This window comes from Erinaceus europaeus, chromosome 1 (assembly GCF_950295315.1).
Source record: "Erinaceus europaeus chromosome 1, mEriEur2.1, whole genome shotgun sequence".
Lineage (NCBI taxonomy): Eukaryota > Metazoa > Chordata > Mammalia > Eulipotyphla > Erinaceidae > Erinaceus > Erinaceus europaeus.
Window position 1 is genome coordinate 73,984,653 of NC_080162.1, and position 17,118 is coordinate 74,001,770.

Consider the following 17,118-nt stretch of genomic DNA (forward strand, 5'->3'; position numbering starts at 1 on the left):
GATCAAGATTCACCAAGAAGCACTGAAGTCTGGGGGTTTTTTTTACACTAAAGCACAGTGAAGAGAGCATGATGTTTGTTGCCTAACAACTGCTTTCCTTCCTGCCCTTGTCACATACTTGGCTACTTGACAAGTTACTTAACTTCTTGATTGGTTTCAGCACATTTATAAAAATGGGACGACTACTACTTTGGGATTGAATGAGAATAAATGTCGAGTCTGACACCTGTTATTCCTTTGATAAGCCTAATTACCCCACTCCCCTGAATCTGGATGATTAGACTGGGACTAAATTTGCAAGTAGTTCACAGCACAGTATGAATTCTGGCAGACTTTTTCCTCCACAGGACCTTTGTGTAAAAAGATCATGGAACTGCTTATTCATTAGCAGAAAAGACCAGTGTTCTCTGAATGACAGTAAGTCTGTGGAAGGTCAGCCTTAGAGATGTTCTTGGAGACATTTTGCCAAAGTTTTGAGGCCTAAAATGAAGGTGTGCTAATGTGTGTCAAGCAAAATATTTAGCAGGTTATCAAAAGGGCTGATGAAAGAGGTGCAATAGTTTTTTTAATGCTATGAGTGCATACTTTAGATTTCATCATGTTTCATCTTTTGCCCAATGTGGTTATAAATAGAATTAACCATCTAACTCTTGAAACATCTAGATTTGTCACCATTCCTGCCAGCAGATTCTTTTTGAATTAGAATTGGGTTTTAATAGTTTAATCAGCAGTCCTTGCCTACCTTATGCTAGTAATTTCCCCTCCCTTATGTGCCCCAGTTTTACAGATAGTGGTTGGTCATAGGTAGCATGCATACTAGAGAAGTTTATTTTCTTTCCCTACCTTCATGTAAACTCCTTGATGACCTTATATAATGGATAACTGCATCCTCACCTCACACATTTTTCTGAAGAGTAGGGAGAGCCAGGAGTAAGTTGATTTGGTAGAGCCTATAGGCCTTACTATATATGAGACCCTGGGTTTGTTTGAGACATTCAAGGATCGTATAGTACTGCTGAGATCTCTCTGTTTTACTCTTTAAAAGTGGGGGTGGGGTGGGGAGGGGCCTAGGCAGCACACCTGGTTAAGCACATTTCAGTGTGCAAGAACCCAGGTTCATGCCCCTGGCCCCCACCTACAGGGGGAAAGCCTCAAGAGTGGTAAAGCAGGGCTGCAGGTATCTCTCCATCTACCTCTCCCCTCTCAATTGCTGGTTGTCTCTAGCCAATAAATAGGAAACAAGAAAAAGCACAAACAGCCTGATTGCACATCTTAAAGACCTAGTAGAAGAAGAACAAAGGAACCCTAAAGCAACCAGAAGGGCAGAAATCAGTAACATTGAAAATACGAAAACCATACAAAAGATCAACAAAAGTAAATGCTGGTTCTTCAAAAGAGTGAACAAAATCGACAAACCTTTAGCCAGACTCAAAAAAGGGAGACCTAAATAAATCGGATCATAAATGAAAGAGGAGATATCACAACAGACACTGCAGAAATTCAACATATTATGTGAGGCGTCTGAACAACTATATGCCACCAAGCTAGAGAACCTGGAAGAAATGGACGATTTCCTAGATACCTACCAACTTCCAAAACTAAGTAAAGAGGAAGTAGATAACATGAACAGGCCCATCACAGCCAACAAAATTAAAACAGTTACCAAAACCTTCCCAAGAATAAAAGTCCTAGACCAGGGAGCTGGGCGTGGCACAGCGGGTTAAGTGCACACTGCAGAAAGCACATGGACCAGCATAAGGATCCCAGTTCGAGGCTCCGGCTCCCCACCTGCAGGTCGTGAAGCAGGTCTACAGGTGTCTATCTTTCTCTCCCCCTCCCTGTCTTCCCCTCCTCTCTCCATTCCTCTCTGTCCTATCCAATAATGATGACAACAATAAAACAACAAGGGCAGCAAAAGGGAATAAATAAATTTTTTTAATTAACATTCAAAAGTCAGTGGCCTTCCTCTATGCAAACACTAAGAAGAAGATGAAATCCAGAAATCAATTCCTTTTACTATAGCAACAAAAACAAGTATCTGTGGTCCAGGAGGTGGTGCAGTGGATAAAGCATTGGACTCTCAAGCATGAGGTTCTGAGTTCAATCCCCAGCAGCACGTGTACCAGAGTGATGTCTGGTTCTTTCTCTCTTCCTATCCCTCTCATTGATAAATAAAAATATTTTTTAAAAAAACAATAAAATATGTAGGAATAAACCTAACCAAAGAAGTGAAAGACATGGGAGTAAGGCAGTAGCGCAGTGGGTTAAGTGCAGGCGGCGCAAAGTACAAGTACCAGCATAAGGATCCTGGTTTGAGCCCCCGGCTTCCCACCTACAGAGGAGTCGCTTCACAGGCGGTGAAGCAGGTCTGCAGGTATATATCTGTCTCTACCCCTCTCTGTCTTCCCCTCCTCTCTTCATTTCTCTCTGTCCTATCCAACAATGACATTAATAACTACAACAATAAAACAAAGGCAACAAAAGAGAATAAAACAATTTTTTTTTAAAAAAGTGAAAGACTTGTATACTGATAATTATGAGTCACTACTCAAGGAAACTGAAAAAGACACAAAGAAGTGGAAAGATATTCCATGTTCATGGGTTGGAAGAATAACATCATCAAAATGAATATACCCTGAGCCATCTACGGATTTAATGCTATCCCCATCAAGATCCCAACCACATTTTTTAGGAGAACAGAACAAATGCTACAAATGTTTATCTGGAACCAGAAAAGACCTAGAATTGTCAAAACAACCTTGAGAAGAAAGGACAGAACTGGAGGCATCAAGATCTCAAATTGTATTATAGGGCCATTGTCATCAAAACTGCTTGGTAATGGAACATTAATAGACACACTGACCAGTGGAATAGAATTGAGAGCCCAGAATTAAGCCCCCACACCTCTGAACAGCTAATCTTTGACAAAGGGGCCCAGACTATTAAATGGGGAAAGGGGAATCTCTTCAACAAATGGTGTTGGGAAAAATGGGTTGAAACATGCAGAAGAATGAAACTGAACCACTATATTTCACCAAATACAAAAGTAAATTCCAAATCGATCAAAGACTTGGATGTTAGACCAGAAACTACCAGATACTTAGAGGGAAATATTGGCAGAACACTTTTCTGCATAGATTTTAAAGACATCCTCAATAAAGCAAATCCAATTACAAAGAAGTCTAAGCCAAATATAAACCTATGGGACTACATCAAATTAAAAAGCTTCTGCACAGCAAAAGAAACCAACACCCAAACAAAGAGACCCCTCACAGAATGGGAGATTTTTACCTGCCATACATCAGACAAGAGTTTAATAACCAAAATATATAAAGAGCTTGCCAAACTCAACAACAGGAAAACAACCCCACCCAAAAATGGGGGGAGGAGATGGACAGAATATTCGCCACAGAAGAGATCCAAAAGGCTGAGAAACACATGAAAAAATGCTCCAAGTCTTTGATTGTCAGAGAAATGCAAATAAAGACAACAACAAGATACCACTTCACTCCTGTGAGAATGTCATACATCAGAAAATGTAACAGCAACAAATGCTGCTGAGGTTGTGGGGACAAAGAAACCCTCCTGCACTGCTAGTGGGAATGTAAATTGGCCCAACCGCTGTGGAGAGCAGTCTGGAGAACTCTCAAAAGGCTAGAAATAGACCTACCCTATGATCCTGCAATTCCTCTCCTGGGGATATATCCTAAGTAACCCAACACACCCATTTCTTAGAACAATTTATAATAGCCAAAAACTGGGAGCAATCCAGGTGTCCAAAAACAGATGAGTGGCTGAGCAAGTTGTTGTGTATATACACAATGGAATACTACTTGGCTATTAAAAATGGTGACCACGGTTTTCAGCCCATCTTGGATGGAGCTTGAAGAAATCATGTTAAGTGAAATAAATCAGAAACAGAAGGATAGATATGGGGTGATCTCATTCACAGGCAGAAGTCGAAAAACAAAATCAGCAGAGAAAACACACGTAGAACCTGGAGTTGGTTTATTGCACCAGAGTAAAAAACTCTGGGGTGGGTGGAGGGGAGAGTATAGGTAGGTCCAAAAAGGATGACAGAGGGAGTTGTATTGTTATGTAGAAAACTGAGAAATGTTATGCATGTGCAAACTATTATATTTACTATCAAATTAAAACATTAATCCCCCAATAAAGAAATTTTTAAAAATTAAAAAGTAAATGATATTCTAAAATAAAATCAGGATGTTAACATTTATTTTGTAGAGTTTGTTCCTGTTGGATAATAAATGTACAAAAAGTGCTAGTCAGTTGTAGTTTCATTGCTGAAAGCCAAATATTTTTGCTCTGAAATTAAAAAACTAAATTTGATCTAGCTGTCTGTATTCATAATCACCAGGCCACACTTGAAGAAGCTTATCAGCAGATAGCACCATATGGAAGTTTAGGGGATGAAGTTCCGGAGGGGTCAAATTCATTCTTGCTTCACCTACTTTGATAGGTTTTTTTGCTCCTCTAAAGAGAAAAAAAAATACTGTGGCAGCTGGTAATTTCCCAGTTCTATCCTATGAATCAGAGTGTTGGCTATAGACAGACAGTTGTAGACTTTTCTATGAAAAAAGAACCTTATTTCTCTATATTGAACAGTTACAGGAACTCCATGGTAAACTTCTCTCACTGCTCTCTAATGTTTATTTACCTCATTCTGTTCCCCGCTCTTCCAGCTAGACTCAGTCCTATATTCCTAGTACATTCACCTTGACTTCTCTTTTCAGAATTTGTTTCTGTAAGATGCCATTTAACAAAAATGCTTAGCGTCTGGGGTGGGCAGTGGCATGCCCTGTAGAGTATGGATATTACAGTGCCACATAGTCAATGACTGCCACCTCTCCAGATTCAAAGGAGGTCTCAAAACTTTACATCAGGCTCAACCTGACGCTGTTGACTGGCTACGGAAGAAGGGCAAACGCTAGAAGAACAGTGCCCAAGGACCTAGGTTAAAGCCCCCAGTTCCTAAGAAGTTTAGTGTCCATGGCCTGGGCCTGCGCTAAAACTAGAGATTTACATAGTTGAAGTCATGTGGGAGTTGGGTGGTAGCGCAGCACGTTAAGTGCAGTTGGCACAAAGTGCAAGGACCATTGTAAGGATCCCGGTTTGAGCCCCGGGCTCCCCACCTGCAGGGGAGTCACTTCACAGGCGGTGAAGCAGGTCTGTAGGTATCTATCTTTCTCTCCCCCTCTGTCTTCCCCTCCTCTCTCCATTTCTCTCTGTCCTATCCAACAATGATGACATCAATAACAACAACAATAATAACTACAACAATAAAACAACAAGGGCAACAAAAGGGAATAAATACATTTAAAAGAAAGTCATGTTTGCTATGTTGTCAAAAAAGCAGGAAGCAATCTGTGTGTGTGTGTGTGTGTATGTGTGTGTATGTTTCAACTGTAAAAATAAAACTTCATGTAATGTATTACACCAAAGCAAAGGACTAGAGAAGAAGAGAAAGGGATGAATGAAATGAAAAAACATTGGGGTCCTGATGTACAATGAAGGGAGCCCTAGATTGGGGGAACATGTGTCTCCAAGACGTGTATTAAGGGAAGAGTAGAGGTGCCTATGTGTCAGAGACTGCACTTCTTCTAGTGTTTGCCAGAGACTGCACTGTAAACCATTAACGACCCCCCCAATTAAAAAATTTTTTTTTCATTCAGGGGGAAAAATCAGGTTGCCAGTCAATATGGGAGATGAAGCTGTGTCAAATTGGTTTCTTCTCCAAGTACAATTTAAATCCAGGATGGGAGCGACTTATGCCTGAGGCTCCAAAGTCCCAGGTTCAATTCCCCACAACATTATAAGCCAGAACTACACAGTGCATTAGTAAAAATAAATAACTTACATCCAAATAAATAACCAATTTTAATAAAGACATGGAAATTCTCAGATGTCAGAGTTCATGTTAAAGAACATATAGAAGCCTTAGTGGCCACACTAGGAAGCTAGGGTTTAAATGTCCCCAGGGAGGGATATTTCACAACAAAAACTAAGCAGTGCTCTGATAAATTGAAAAGGCTACTTCCAGGGGAAAGATTAGAAGAAGCAAAATAATAGTTATAGTTGCCTCTGGGAAAGTAATGTTAAAATAAGTTTCAGGAAAGTTTTGAACTCTGAGAAGGAATAATGGTCAGAGGAGGAGCTTTTTGAGAGTTGGCTAAGGACAGGTGTAGCCCCGCCTTCGGAAGTCGAACTTGGGACCTCTTAAGAGTTCAGCACTTAGGGGGTCGGGAAGTAGCTCAGCGGGTTAAGTGCACGTGGCACGAAGTGCAAGGTCAAGCGCAAGGTCAGGAGTAAGGATCCCAGTTTGAGCCCCCGGCTCCCCACCTGCAGGGGAGTCGCTTCACAGGCGGTGAAGCAGGTCTGCAGGTGTCTATTGTTCTCTCCCCCTCTCTGTCTTCCCCTCCTCTGTCCATTTCTCTCCTGTCTAACAACGATGACATCAATAACAACAAGAATAATAACTACAACAACAATAAAAAAAAAGGGCAACAAAAGGAAAATAAATATAAAAAAAGAATCCAACACTATCTACCGTGCCACCTGGATTGCTCAACTCAACTTACATATATTTATTTATTCTTGGATAGAGACAGAGAGAGAAATTGAGGGGGGGAGGAGATAGAGATGGAGAGAGACAAACACCTGCAGCCCTGCTTCACCACTTGTGAAGCTTTCCCCCTGCAGATGGGGACCAGGGGCTTGAACGTGGGTCCTTGTACTGTAGCATGAGCACTTAACCAGGTGTGCCATCACCTGGCCCCTAACCTTCATTTTTTTTTATATAGTAGGGAATAAATAAAACCAAAGATTTAAAAATCAACAAGTAATGCTACATGCATGTTCACTTCTCATTATCTCTTTCACAAAAATAAATCCATAAATAAAGTAAGTCAGCAAAATTCTGTGAAGGTGCAAGTATTTTAGGTTTTGTGGGTTATATGAGCAGGTAGAGCACACCTCTTACATGTGCGGGAGCCCTGGTTTCATCCCGGGTGCCACTCCAGAGCACTATGGATAGCACTAGCAGAACTCCAATGAATGGACATTGGTGTCTGTCTCTTCTCTCTAAAGATACAGAATTTTGTTTTTTTCTGGGAGTCAGGTGGTAGCTCAGCGGGTTAAGCCCAGGTGGCGCAAAGCGCAAGGACCGTTGTAAGGATCCCGGTTCAAGCCCCCGGCTCCCCAACTACAGGGGAGTTGCTTTACAAGCGGTGAAACAGGTCTGCAGGTATCTTTCTCTCCCCCTCTGTCTTCACCTCCTCTCTCCATTTCTCTCTGTACTATCCAACAGCAAAGACAACAATAACTACAACAATAAAAAATAAGGGCAACAAAAGGGAATAAATAAATATAAAAAAAGAATTTTGTTTTTTTCATTTTAGTCAAGAGGGGACTTAACAGCATTACAGCATGGACATGGACCTCAGTTCATTCTGAAGCAAATTATAAGACCCATTCTTAGCTCGAGCAAAATCAAGCCATAGATTGGTTTTGGATTGCAGATAGTCCATCTTTGGCTAACTCCTAGTCTAAAATGAAAGTATTAGTGTAATTATGTATTTATAGTATACATATAGGTAAAAAGGGAAAAAGTGTTGAACTCTCAAACATGAAGTACTGACTTCCATCCCTGGCATCTCATGCCAAAGTGATGCTCTGGTTGACTCTCCCTCTCCTCTCTTTCTCATAAATAAATATTAGGTCAGGGAGATAACAAAAAGATTCAAGCCAGAGGCTCTAAAGTCCCAGGTTCAATCCTTGTCACCATCATAAGCCACAGCTGAACAATGCTCTGGTAAAAAAAAAGAAAAGGGGGGGGAAAACCCAGAGTATGATGGTGGAGGAAAACTTAAGTTGAGGGTGGGATTGGTATGCAGATACCTATCACAGGGAATTAGGAAACTACTTTGGGGCTGGGTAGTGGTGCACCCGGTAGAGCACACACTTTGCTGACACAGGCACTGCCATGCGAGCTGCTTAACACGGTACCAGCTTCGCAGGAAGTTCAGCATGGCCGGACTCTCCAGGCCAAACTGAAACCATCTCGCCTATTGCCATGATTAAGCTCTGTGTGGTCTTAATAATATTTATCTATGGCCAGGCTCAGAGCCTGACCAAATGATAAAAATAATGACAAAACCTGCAGGGCACTCTGTAAGATTGATCATAATGGAACAAGCAATAGCAGTAATGCAGAATTTTTCAGGAGACCCCAATAGGAAAAAATGTTTTCCCTTTTATCAACACCACTTCCTTTAATATTCCCCCTAAAATATAGAGAAAGATTGGTGGTTCCCACAGTGGAGGGGCCACCTTATATAACATAAATAGTTAATGGAAAGTTATGGTACCTGCCTAGATACAATGGGCCTTTTAATCTACCATCCACCACTATGCTCCCACCTCCCACCTCCTTATGCAGGAATAATACACAAGAACCTAGGTCACATAGTGACCATACACAGAAGATGGATTCTAGCTAGAGCGTTTAACTTTGAACAGAACAAATTAAACTCCTTGATCAAACAATGGAACAGATTTTGTGAAAAGTGGGCTGCTCAATTTGTTTAAGGCCCCTAGAAACATAACAAGCTTGAACTGTCTATAAACCATTGTCTTCTGATGCATAGGGCCAAGAGAATGGCATAAAAGGTAGAATATTAATCTTAATCAATATGACACAGGTACAGGAAAAACAAAAGACACAGAACGGTGATGTGATCTCTAGGGCAGAAAGTGCTCCTGGAATGCAAATGTTCCACAAAGCAGGAGGTGTTCCCTACCTGTGCTGTTCTTACTTGGTGATTTTTGTTTTAATAATCAATACATTGGTGATTTTTGTTTGAATGATCTAAGCCTTATGAGACTATGAAAATAAAGTTCTGCTTAAGTAAGACAGAGATGTATGCTTGAGCTTGATTCAGCATCAACTCACTCATCTCTCATTCTTCATTCTTCGCTGATGCCCCTCCTCCTCCAGGCTAACCCTAATAACCTGCTGGGGCTGGTCCCTGGCACTTTGCCATATTCAAGGATATGGGTTCAAGCCCTGGTCCCCACCTGCATGAGGAGCAGTGAAGCAGTGCTGCAGATGTCTGTGTTCCCCTTCCCTCTATTCCATCCCCCCCACCTTTTCAGTTGCCACTGGGGTGATTGCTGGGGCTCAGTGTCAGCAATGTGAATCTACTGCTCCCAGCAGCCTTTTTTTTTTTTTTTTGACAGGACAGAAAAATTGAGAGTGGAGGGGAGATAGAGATAGATACATGTAGACCTGCTCCACCGTTTATGAAGAGATCCCACTGCAGATGGGGAGTAGGGGCTCACCCCAGGTCCTTATACATGATATGTGCACTTAATTAGGTGAGCCACCACCTTGCCCCCTATCTCCATCTCTATTAAAAAAGAAATAAAGGGAGTCAAGCGGTAGCAATGCGGGTTAAGTGCAGGTGGTGCAAATCACAAGGACTATTGTAAGGATCCCGGTTCCAGGCCCCAGCTCCCCACCTGCAGGGGAGCCACTTCACAGTCAGTAAAGCAGGTCTGTAGGTGTCTATCTTTCTCTCCCCCTCTCTGCCTTCCTCTCCTCTCTCATTTCTCTCTGTTCTATCCAACAACGACATCAATAACAACAACAATAAAACAAGGGCAACAAAAAGGAACAAATAAATAAATATAAATATAAAAAAAAGAAGAAAGAGAAAAAGGAGAAAAATGAATGCCAGGAGCAGTGGAATCATTGTGTAGACAAGATACCAAGTCCCCAAAATAACCCTGGTGACAAAAAAAAAGTATTTGAGGGTCTGGCAGTGGTGCACCCAGTTGAGCATACATATTACTTACTATGTATAATACTATATCGTTTCTTCTCCAAAACAGAAGATTCCGGGTGCATCTGGGTGACAAGTCTAGCAGATGGAGACTTGTCTCAAGTGGCCTCCCCCAGGGCTCTGTTCTGGCTCCTACACTATTTAATATTTACATCAATGACCTTAATATGTACATCAATGACTTCCTTCTTCAAGGAAGTTCATCTACGCCAATGACATCTGCTGTGCAACTCAGGCATCCAAGTTCGACATCCTCGAGGAAACACTCACGAAAGACATGTCTCTGATATCTGATTACTGTAAAAAATGGCGACTAATCCCTAGCACTGCAAAAACGGTATCATCTGTTTTCCATCTACACCATGCTTCGGCCTCACGTGAGCTTAATGTGCAGCTTGGCGATACGAGAATCCGGCATGAAACCCAGCCAGTCTATCTTGGCGTTACTCTCGATCGCACTCTGTCATTTCACGAACATCTCATAAAAACTGCAGCAAAGGTGGGCTCGAGGAGTAACATCATTGCAAGACTGGCCAGCTCCTCATGGGGCGCGAGCGCTTCCACACTACGATCATCATCTCTGGCATTATGCTATTCCACTGCAGAATACTGTGCCCCAGTATGGTTCCGTAGCCCCCATGTCCACTTGGTCGATTTCAAATTATATTCCTCCATGAGGATAATTTCTGGAACCATCCGTTCCACCCCGGTTCCATGGCTGCCAGTTCTTAGCAACATCGCCCCGCCAGATATTCGTCGGGATGCGGCATCATCTAAGTTCATTTCCCACGTCTACGCTCGACCGGACCTGCCAATATACGCGGATATCTTCGCCCACCCTGTCCAACGCTTGACGTCTCGTCACCCAATCTGGTCCCCTACGCCTACACTGAACTTCTCTGTTCCAGACTCTTGGAAACAGAGTTGGCAGTCAGCTGAGGTAAAGAACAAACACCTCATCACAGACCCCCTTTGAGCCACGTGCACTTAACCCGCTGTGCTACCGCCCGACTCCCTTTCTTTTCCTTTTTAACCAGAGAACTATTCAGCTCTGGCTTATGGTGGTGTGGGGGATTGAACCTGGGACTTCAGAGCCTCAGGCATGAGAGTCTCTTTGCATAACCATTATGCTATCTATCCTCTACTTCTTTTTTTTTTACTAGAACGCTGCTCAGCCTGGCTTATAGTGGTACAGGTGAATTGAACATGGGACCTCAGAGCCACAGGCATCAACATATTTTGCATAATCGTTATGCTGTCTCCTCAGCTCAATAAATAAATTCTTGATATTTCATTTATTCTTATTTTATTGGATAGACTGAAGTTGAAGAAAGGGGAAGATAGACACCTGCAGCACTGCTTCACTGCTTGTGAAGCTTTCTTTCTATAGGTGGGAACCAGGGGCTTCAACCAGGGTCATTGTGCATAGTAACATCTATGTTCTACCAGGTACACCACTGCCCAGCCCCTAAATAGTTTTTAAAAATATTGTTAAAAATATTTTAATTAATTTATTTATTGGATAGAAGCAGAGATAACTTGAGAAGGTAGGGGGAGGGAGAGAGAGAGAGAGAGAGAGAGAGAGAAAGAGAGAGAGAGAGAGAGATACCTGTAGTCCTGCTCTACCAGGTGTCTAAATAAACTGGTAAAAAAAATTGGTGATCTGGGTGGTGACATAGTAGATAAGACATTAGACGCTCAAACATTAAGTCTTGAGTTTGATCCCCAGCATCTCATGTGCTAGAGTGATACTCTGGTTCTTCACCTCTCCCCTGTCCTCTTCAATAAATCTCTCTATATTAAAAAAAAAATCATACTGGTTGGTGATACAGTGAGTAAGGTGCAGAACTTGAAAGTGTGAGGCCCCAAATTCGATAGCAGAACTCCCATATGCCAACAGGATACTCTGGTATTCTACTTATCTACCTTATGTTATTAAAGAAATACTGTATTGTTACGTGAAAAACTGAGAAATGTTATACATGTACAAACTACTGCATTTATTGTCGACTGTAAAACATTAATCCCCCAATAAAGGAAAAAAATTAATAAATGTTATTTGAAAGTAAAATAAAATAAAATAAAATAGGGAGTCAGGTGGTAGCACAGGGGGTTAAGTGCAGGTGAAAGAACCAGTGTAAGAATCCCAGCACAAGCCCCCAGATCCCCAACAGCAGGGGAGTTGCTTCACAGGTGGCGAAGCAGGTCTGCAGGTGTCTGTCTTTCTCTCCCCCTCTCTGTCTTTCCCTCCTCTCTCCACTTCTCTCTGTCCTATCCAACAATGATGACAACAATAATAACTACAACAATAAAATAACAAGGGCAACAAAAGGGAATAAATAAATATTTTAAAGTAAAAAAAAATAAAATAAATAATAATAACTGTCCTGTAAATCATTATTTCCCTCTCAATACACTGAAAAAATTATCTTTAAAAAATAAGGATAAGTGAGTTGTGGTTTATTCATATTGTGAAATGCTCAGGAATAAAAAGAAATAAATCATACAGCAATCACTAAGATTAATTTGTTCCCACTGTCAGCCCCAGGATTTGGGGCAGGGATCTACTTCTGAATCAGTTGATGGAGCATGCACTTCAGACCCAGCCAACCAGCATTTAATGGCTACAGTGTTTGGTTCAGGCTGGGGACAGAGTCAAAACTTTGTATGGGAGTGCTGGAACAAATATCATGGCTGTATTTTAAAGAGTCAGGTGGCAACCAGGAAAACTGACAGCACACTTGGAAAGGTGCCAGGTTTGTCATGCATATGAAGCAGGTTTAAACCTTGGACCCAACAGCACTGGGATAGCTTTGGTGTTGCGGTCTCTCTCTACCTCTATATCCATCTCACTCTCTTTCTCTCTTTATATTGATAAAATTTATTTTCATGAGAAAGACACACCCTCACATGAGAGAGAGAGAGAGAGATGGGAGAGGGAAGTGGAGAGGAGAGAGGAGAACACTGTTCAGTTCTGGTTTACGGTGGTGCTGGGGATTAAACCTGGAACCTTAGAACCTCAGACATTAAACACTGTGCTACCTTCCCAGCCTTCCATTTCTATCTGAAAAATTCAGTCTGGAGTGGCAAATCTGTGACAGTGGATAGAAAGACACAGAGAGGGGTCGGGCGGTGGTGCAGTGGGTTAAGCGCATGTGGCGCAAAGCACAAGGACCGGCGTTAAGCATCCCGGTTCGAGCCCCCAGCTCCCCACCTGCAAGGGAGTCGCTTCACAGGTGGTAAAGCAGGTCTGCAGGTGTCTATCTTTCTCTCCCCCTCTCTGTCTTCCCCTCCTCTCTCCATTTCTCTCTGTCCTATCCAACAATGAACAACATCAACAATGGCAATAATAATAACCACAAGGAGGCTACAACAACAAGGGCAACAAAAGGGGGAAAAATGGCCTCCAGGAGCGGTAGATTCATGGTGCAGGCACCAAGCCCAGCAATAACCCTGGAGGAAAAAAAAAAAAAGACACAGAGAAAGAATGAGTAGAATTGTTAGAGTCATAAGCCCAAGATCTGTGAGAAAAATAAATATTAAGAGGTGAGCATCAGAGCAGAGGGTAGATAGCATAATGGTTATGCAAACACACTCTCGTGTGAGGCTCCAAAGTCCCAGGTTCAATCTCCTGCACCAACATAAGCCAGAGCTGAACAGTGCTCTGGTTAAAAAAAAGTGAGTGAGTGAGAGAGAGAGAGAGAGAGAGAGAGAGAGGGGTGAGCATCAGAAAGATGGAGGGGACAGAACTCAGCAACTTATAGGAGCCAACAAATTATTTGGTGGAGACAGGAGGGGAGTGCCAGTGACTGAACACAAGGCCTCATACATAGAAGATATGTGCACTACCACTAAGCTATATATCTCTGGCCTCTAAAAAAAGTTTATTTTGCGTAAGCTTGTGTGAGACTTTCAGTTCTTCTTCTTCTAGCGTTTGCCCTTCTTCCGTAGCCAGTCAACAGTGTCAGGTTGTCATTTGCTATATAAAAAAAATTCACAAATTTAATAACTTTAAACAACACAAACTTACCTAGTTTTCACAGTTCTAGCATCCAGTGGTGGGATGAGTTCTTTGCTGAGTCTCATCAAGCTACAATTAAGTTTTCAGTAAAAAAAATAAATAAATAAAAGTCCGTCAATTCTGTGAATTCAGTTGAATCTCAGAGTCCTCCTCTAAGCTTAATGTTTGTGGAATTTGGTTCCTTATGGTTTGGGAATGAGGCTCTCTTCTAGTGGTTACCTGTCATTTTCTGTAATGTAGCTTTCACCTTCAAAAAAGACCTGATCTTGGCATAGGTTCAATACTCCAGAAACGTTTGTTGTTATGTATAAGAGGAGGTAGTTCTTCCTTTGGAGAGGAAGATTTTTCATGGTTACATCAAAGAACACATTTAATGCTAAAGTTATGTAATTCCATCCCTCACTCCAGTCTAAGTGAGCCCTACCTTACCTATCCCTGAACCTAATGTTTTTTTATATTTATTTATTTATTTTCCCTTTTGTTGCCCTTGTTTTTTTTATTGTTGTTGTAGTTATTATTGTTGTTATTGATGTTGTCGTTGTTAGGACAGAGAGAAATGGAGAGAGGAGGGGAAGACAGAGAAGGGGAAAGACAGACACCTGCAGACCTGCTTCACCGCCTGTGAAACGACACCCCTGTAGGTGGGGAGCCAGGGGCTGGATCCAGGATCCTTGTGCTTTGAGCTACGTGCGCTTAACCCACTGCACTACCGGCCGACTCCCCAAAATCTAATGTTAAAATCCATTTTCCTTTTCACTACATTGTGCAAGTACTAAGTTCAAATTTCCTATGATTTGTTTTCTCTTTGCTCCATGATAATCTGTGCTATCTTCTTTAGTTAGAATGCTCTTCTGAACTAAGTGACTTACTCTATATAAATATTCCCCTATATAAATAAAATCACTTCTGGAAATTGTCTTTCATCACCTTATTGTGCCCATTTTTTGGTGGTTGTTTTTTGTTTGTTGTTGTTGTTTGTTGGATAGAGACAGAGAAATCAAGAGGGAAGGGGAAGGTTGAGAGGGGGAGAGAGAGACCTGTGGTACTGCTTCACCATTAGTGAAGTTTTTCCCCTGCAGGTAGGGAATCTAAGGCTTAAAGCTGATTCCTAGCGCATAGTAACATGTGAGCTCTACCGAGTGCTCCACAACCAAGCCCCCTCTTTTGTTTTTCACAGTCCTTTTCCACAATCTTCCCTAGAACTGTCTCCTCTTTTAAGTTGAAAAGTCCACCTCCACAGGGGTTGAGCGGTGGGGCACCTTGTTAAGTACTCTTGTTTGCTATGCTCAAGGACTCAGGTTCTAAGCCCTAGTCCCCACCTACGGAGGAAAAGCTTAACAAGCCTTGAAGCAGTGCTGCAGGTGCCTCTCTGACTCCCTCTGGATCCCCTGTCCCTCTCAATTTCTCTGTTGCATCAAATAAACATATGTTTTTAATATCTATTTATTTCCTTTTGTTGCCCTTGTTTTTATTGTTGTAGTTATTATTGTTGTTATTGATGTCGTTACTGTTGGATAGGACAGAGAGAAATGGAGAAAGGAGAAGACAGAGAGGGAGAGAGAAAGACACCTGCAGACCTGCTTCACTGCTTGTGAAGCGACGCCCCTGCAGGTGGGGAGCTGGGGCTCGAACCGGGATCCTTACGCTGGTCCTTGCATTTCACGCCACGTGCGCTTAACCCGCTTCGCTACCTCCCGACTCCTAACAAACATATTTTTAAAAGAATTTAAATAAAATAATGCACCTCCACTACCAACTTGAGGTGTTCTAGAGAGTAGAGGATAAAGCCTGGCATTAACCTGATGTGCGATGGTTCTGCTAATCCTTGAAGTCGCTATATAATGTCCGAGCTACAAAGTACGTCAAGTGAAACAGGAGAAAATCCTTGGTAAGCAAAAAGAGTAGACCCTAATTTTGGGTTGTGACTGCATGCCTACATACCATTTTACACATAAGGAAAACATACATGACAAAATCTGGTTGGTCTTCATTACACTCTATCAGGAGGGCTCGACTCTTAGGCTCAGCATGACGCAGATTCCACGGTGCGCCCACTACCGGGTTCCTTTCCCCACGTAGGGCGCCTGCGCGGATTGCCAGTCCACTCGCAGCGAAGGGTCACGTGCCGATGTGGGGGCGGGACTCTCGCTGGACCCCTGTGCGCCTGCGCGCCGCGGGCTGAGCGAGCCGAGCCAGCCCGGCTGAGTGGGCGCTGGGTCCGGCACCACTAGGCGTCTTCTTTTGGCTCCGCCACCAGCCGGGGCTCGGGCCTGGGCCCGGGCCCCCGGGGCATGGCCCTTCGGAGTGCGCAGGGCGACGGCCCCACTTGCAGCCGCTGGGACGGCGGCTCGGAGAAAGGTACGGAAGCCTGTCGGAGCGCGGGAGAGCGGCCTGCGAGGACGGCCCCTGGCCGGCGACAGCTGTCGGGGAGCGGGCCCCGGCGCAGGGGGCGTCCGCCGCGGCTTCGGGCTGAGGAGCCCCAGACGACCGCGCAGGGTGGGCCCGGGGCGCGGGCAGCGGGAGAGGAAAAGGCCCCGGTCACGTCTGACGGGGTAGAGAGCCTGGAATTGGAGGGTCAGCAGATCATAGTGACCCTGGGGAGGACGGGGCCGGGGGCTGTGCATCGACCCAGGCAGATGAGCTTTGGGTCCTGTGAGAACCGAGGCCAAAGCCTCGTCGCTCCGCCACGTCCGCAAACTCCTGGCGCTGCCTTCCTGGTTGTAGGCGGGTCTCCAGAACTTCATTCATATGTCTCCGTCATGATTGTCACGGTATACCTGTACCCCTTGTGTCTGTCAATTGCTATAAAACCCACCCTCCTGAAGTGTCCAGTTCAGTAGTTCTTAGTACCTTCGCGGGTTTTGCTAGCATCGCCGCTGTCAAATTCCGTGACATTTGTAATTGCAGAATGCCCTGTTCCCTTTCCATTCCCCCATCTACAGCTCCTGGCAACCACTAATCCACCTTATTTTATTTTATTTATTTATTTATTAGGGAATTAATGTTTTACATTCAACAGTAAATACAATAGTTTGTACATGCATAACATTCCCTAGTTTCCCATATAACAATACAATCCCCACTAGGTCCTCTGTCATCCTTCTTGGACCTGTATTTACTTTGGTGCAATAGGTTAATTCCAGTTCAGGCTCTACTTGTGTTTTCTTTTCTGATCTAGTTTTTCAACTTCTGCCTTCATCCTTCTGTTTCTGACTTATTTCAAGTAACATGAAT

The 17,118-nt window shown here is 43.1% G+C and overlaps 1 protein-coding gene across 1 annotated transcript in view; it reads left to right on the top strand.

Annotated features, from left to right (window-relative positions):
* The first annotated feature begins 16,032 nt into the window (after positions 1 to 16,032).
* TBC1D20 (TBC1 domain family member 20) overlaps positions 16,033 to 17,118 on the top strand; it is a 35,217-nt gene continuing 34,131 nt past the window's right edge. The window contains exon 1 of the mRNA XM_016188117.2: positions 16,033 to 16,242. Within this exon, the coding sequence (XP_016043603.1) occupies positions 16,176 to 16,242 (67 nt within the window). The 5' untranslated portion in view covers positions 16,033 to 16,175. The remainder of the gene's footprint in view (positions 16,243 to 17,118) is intronic.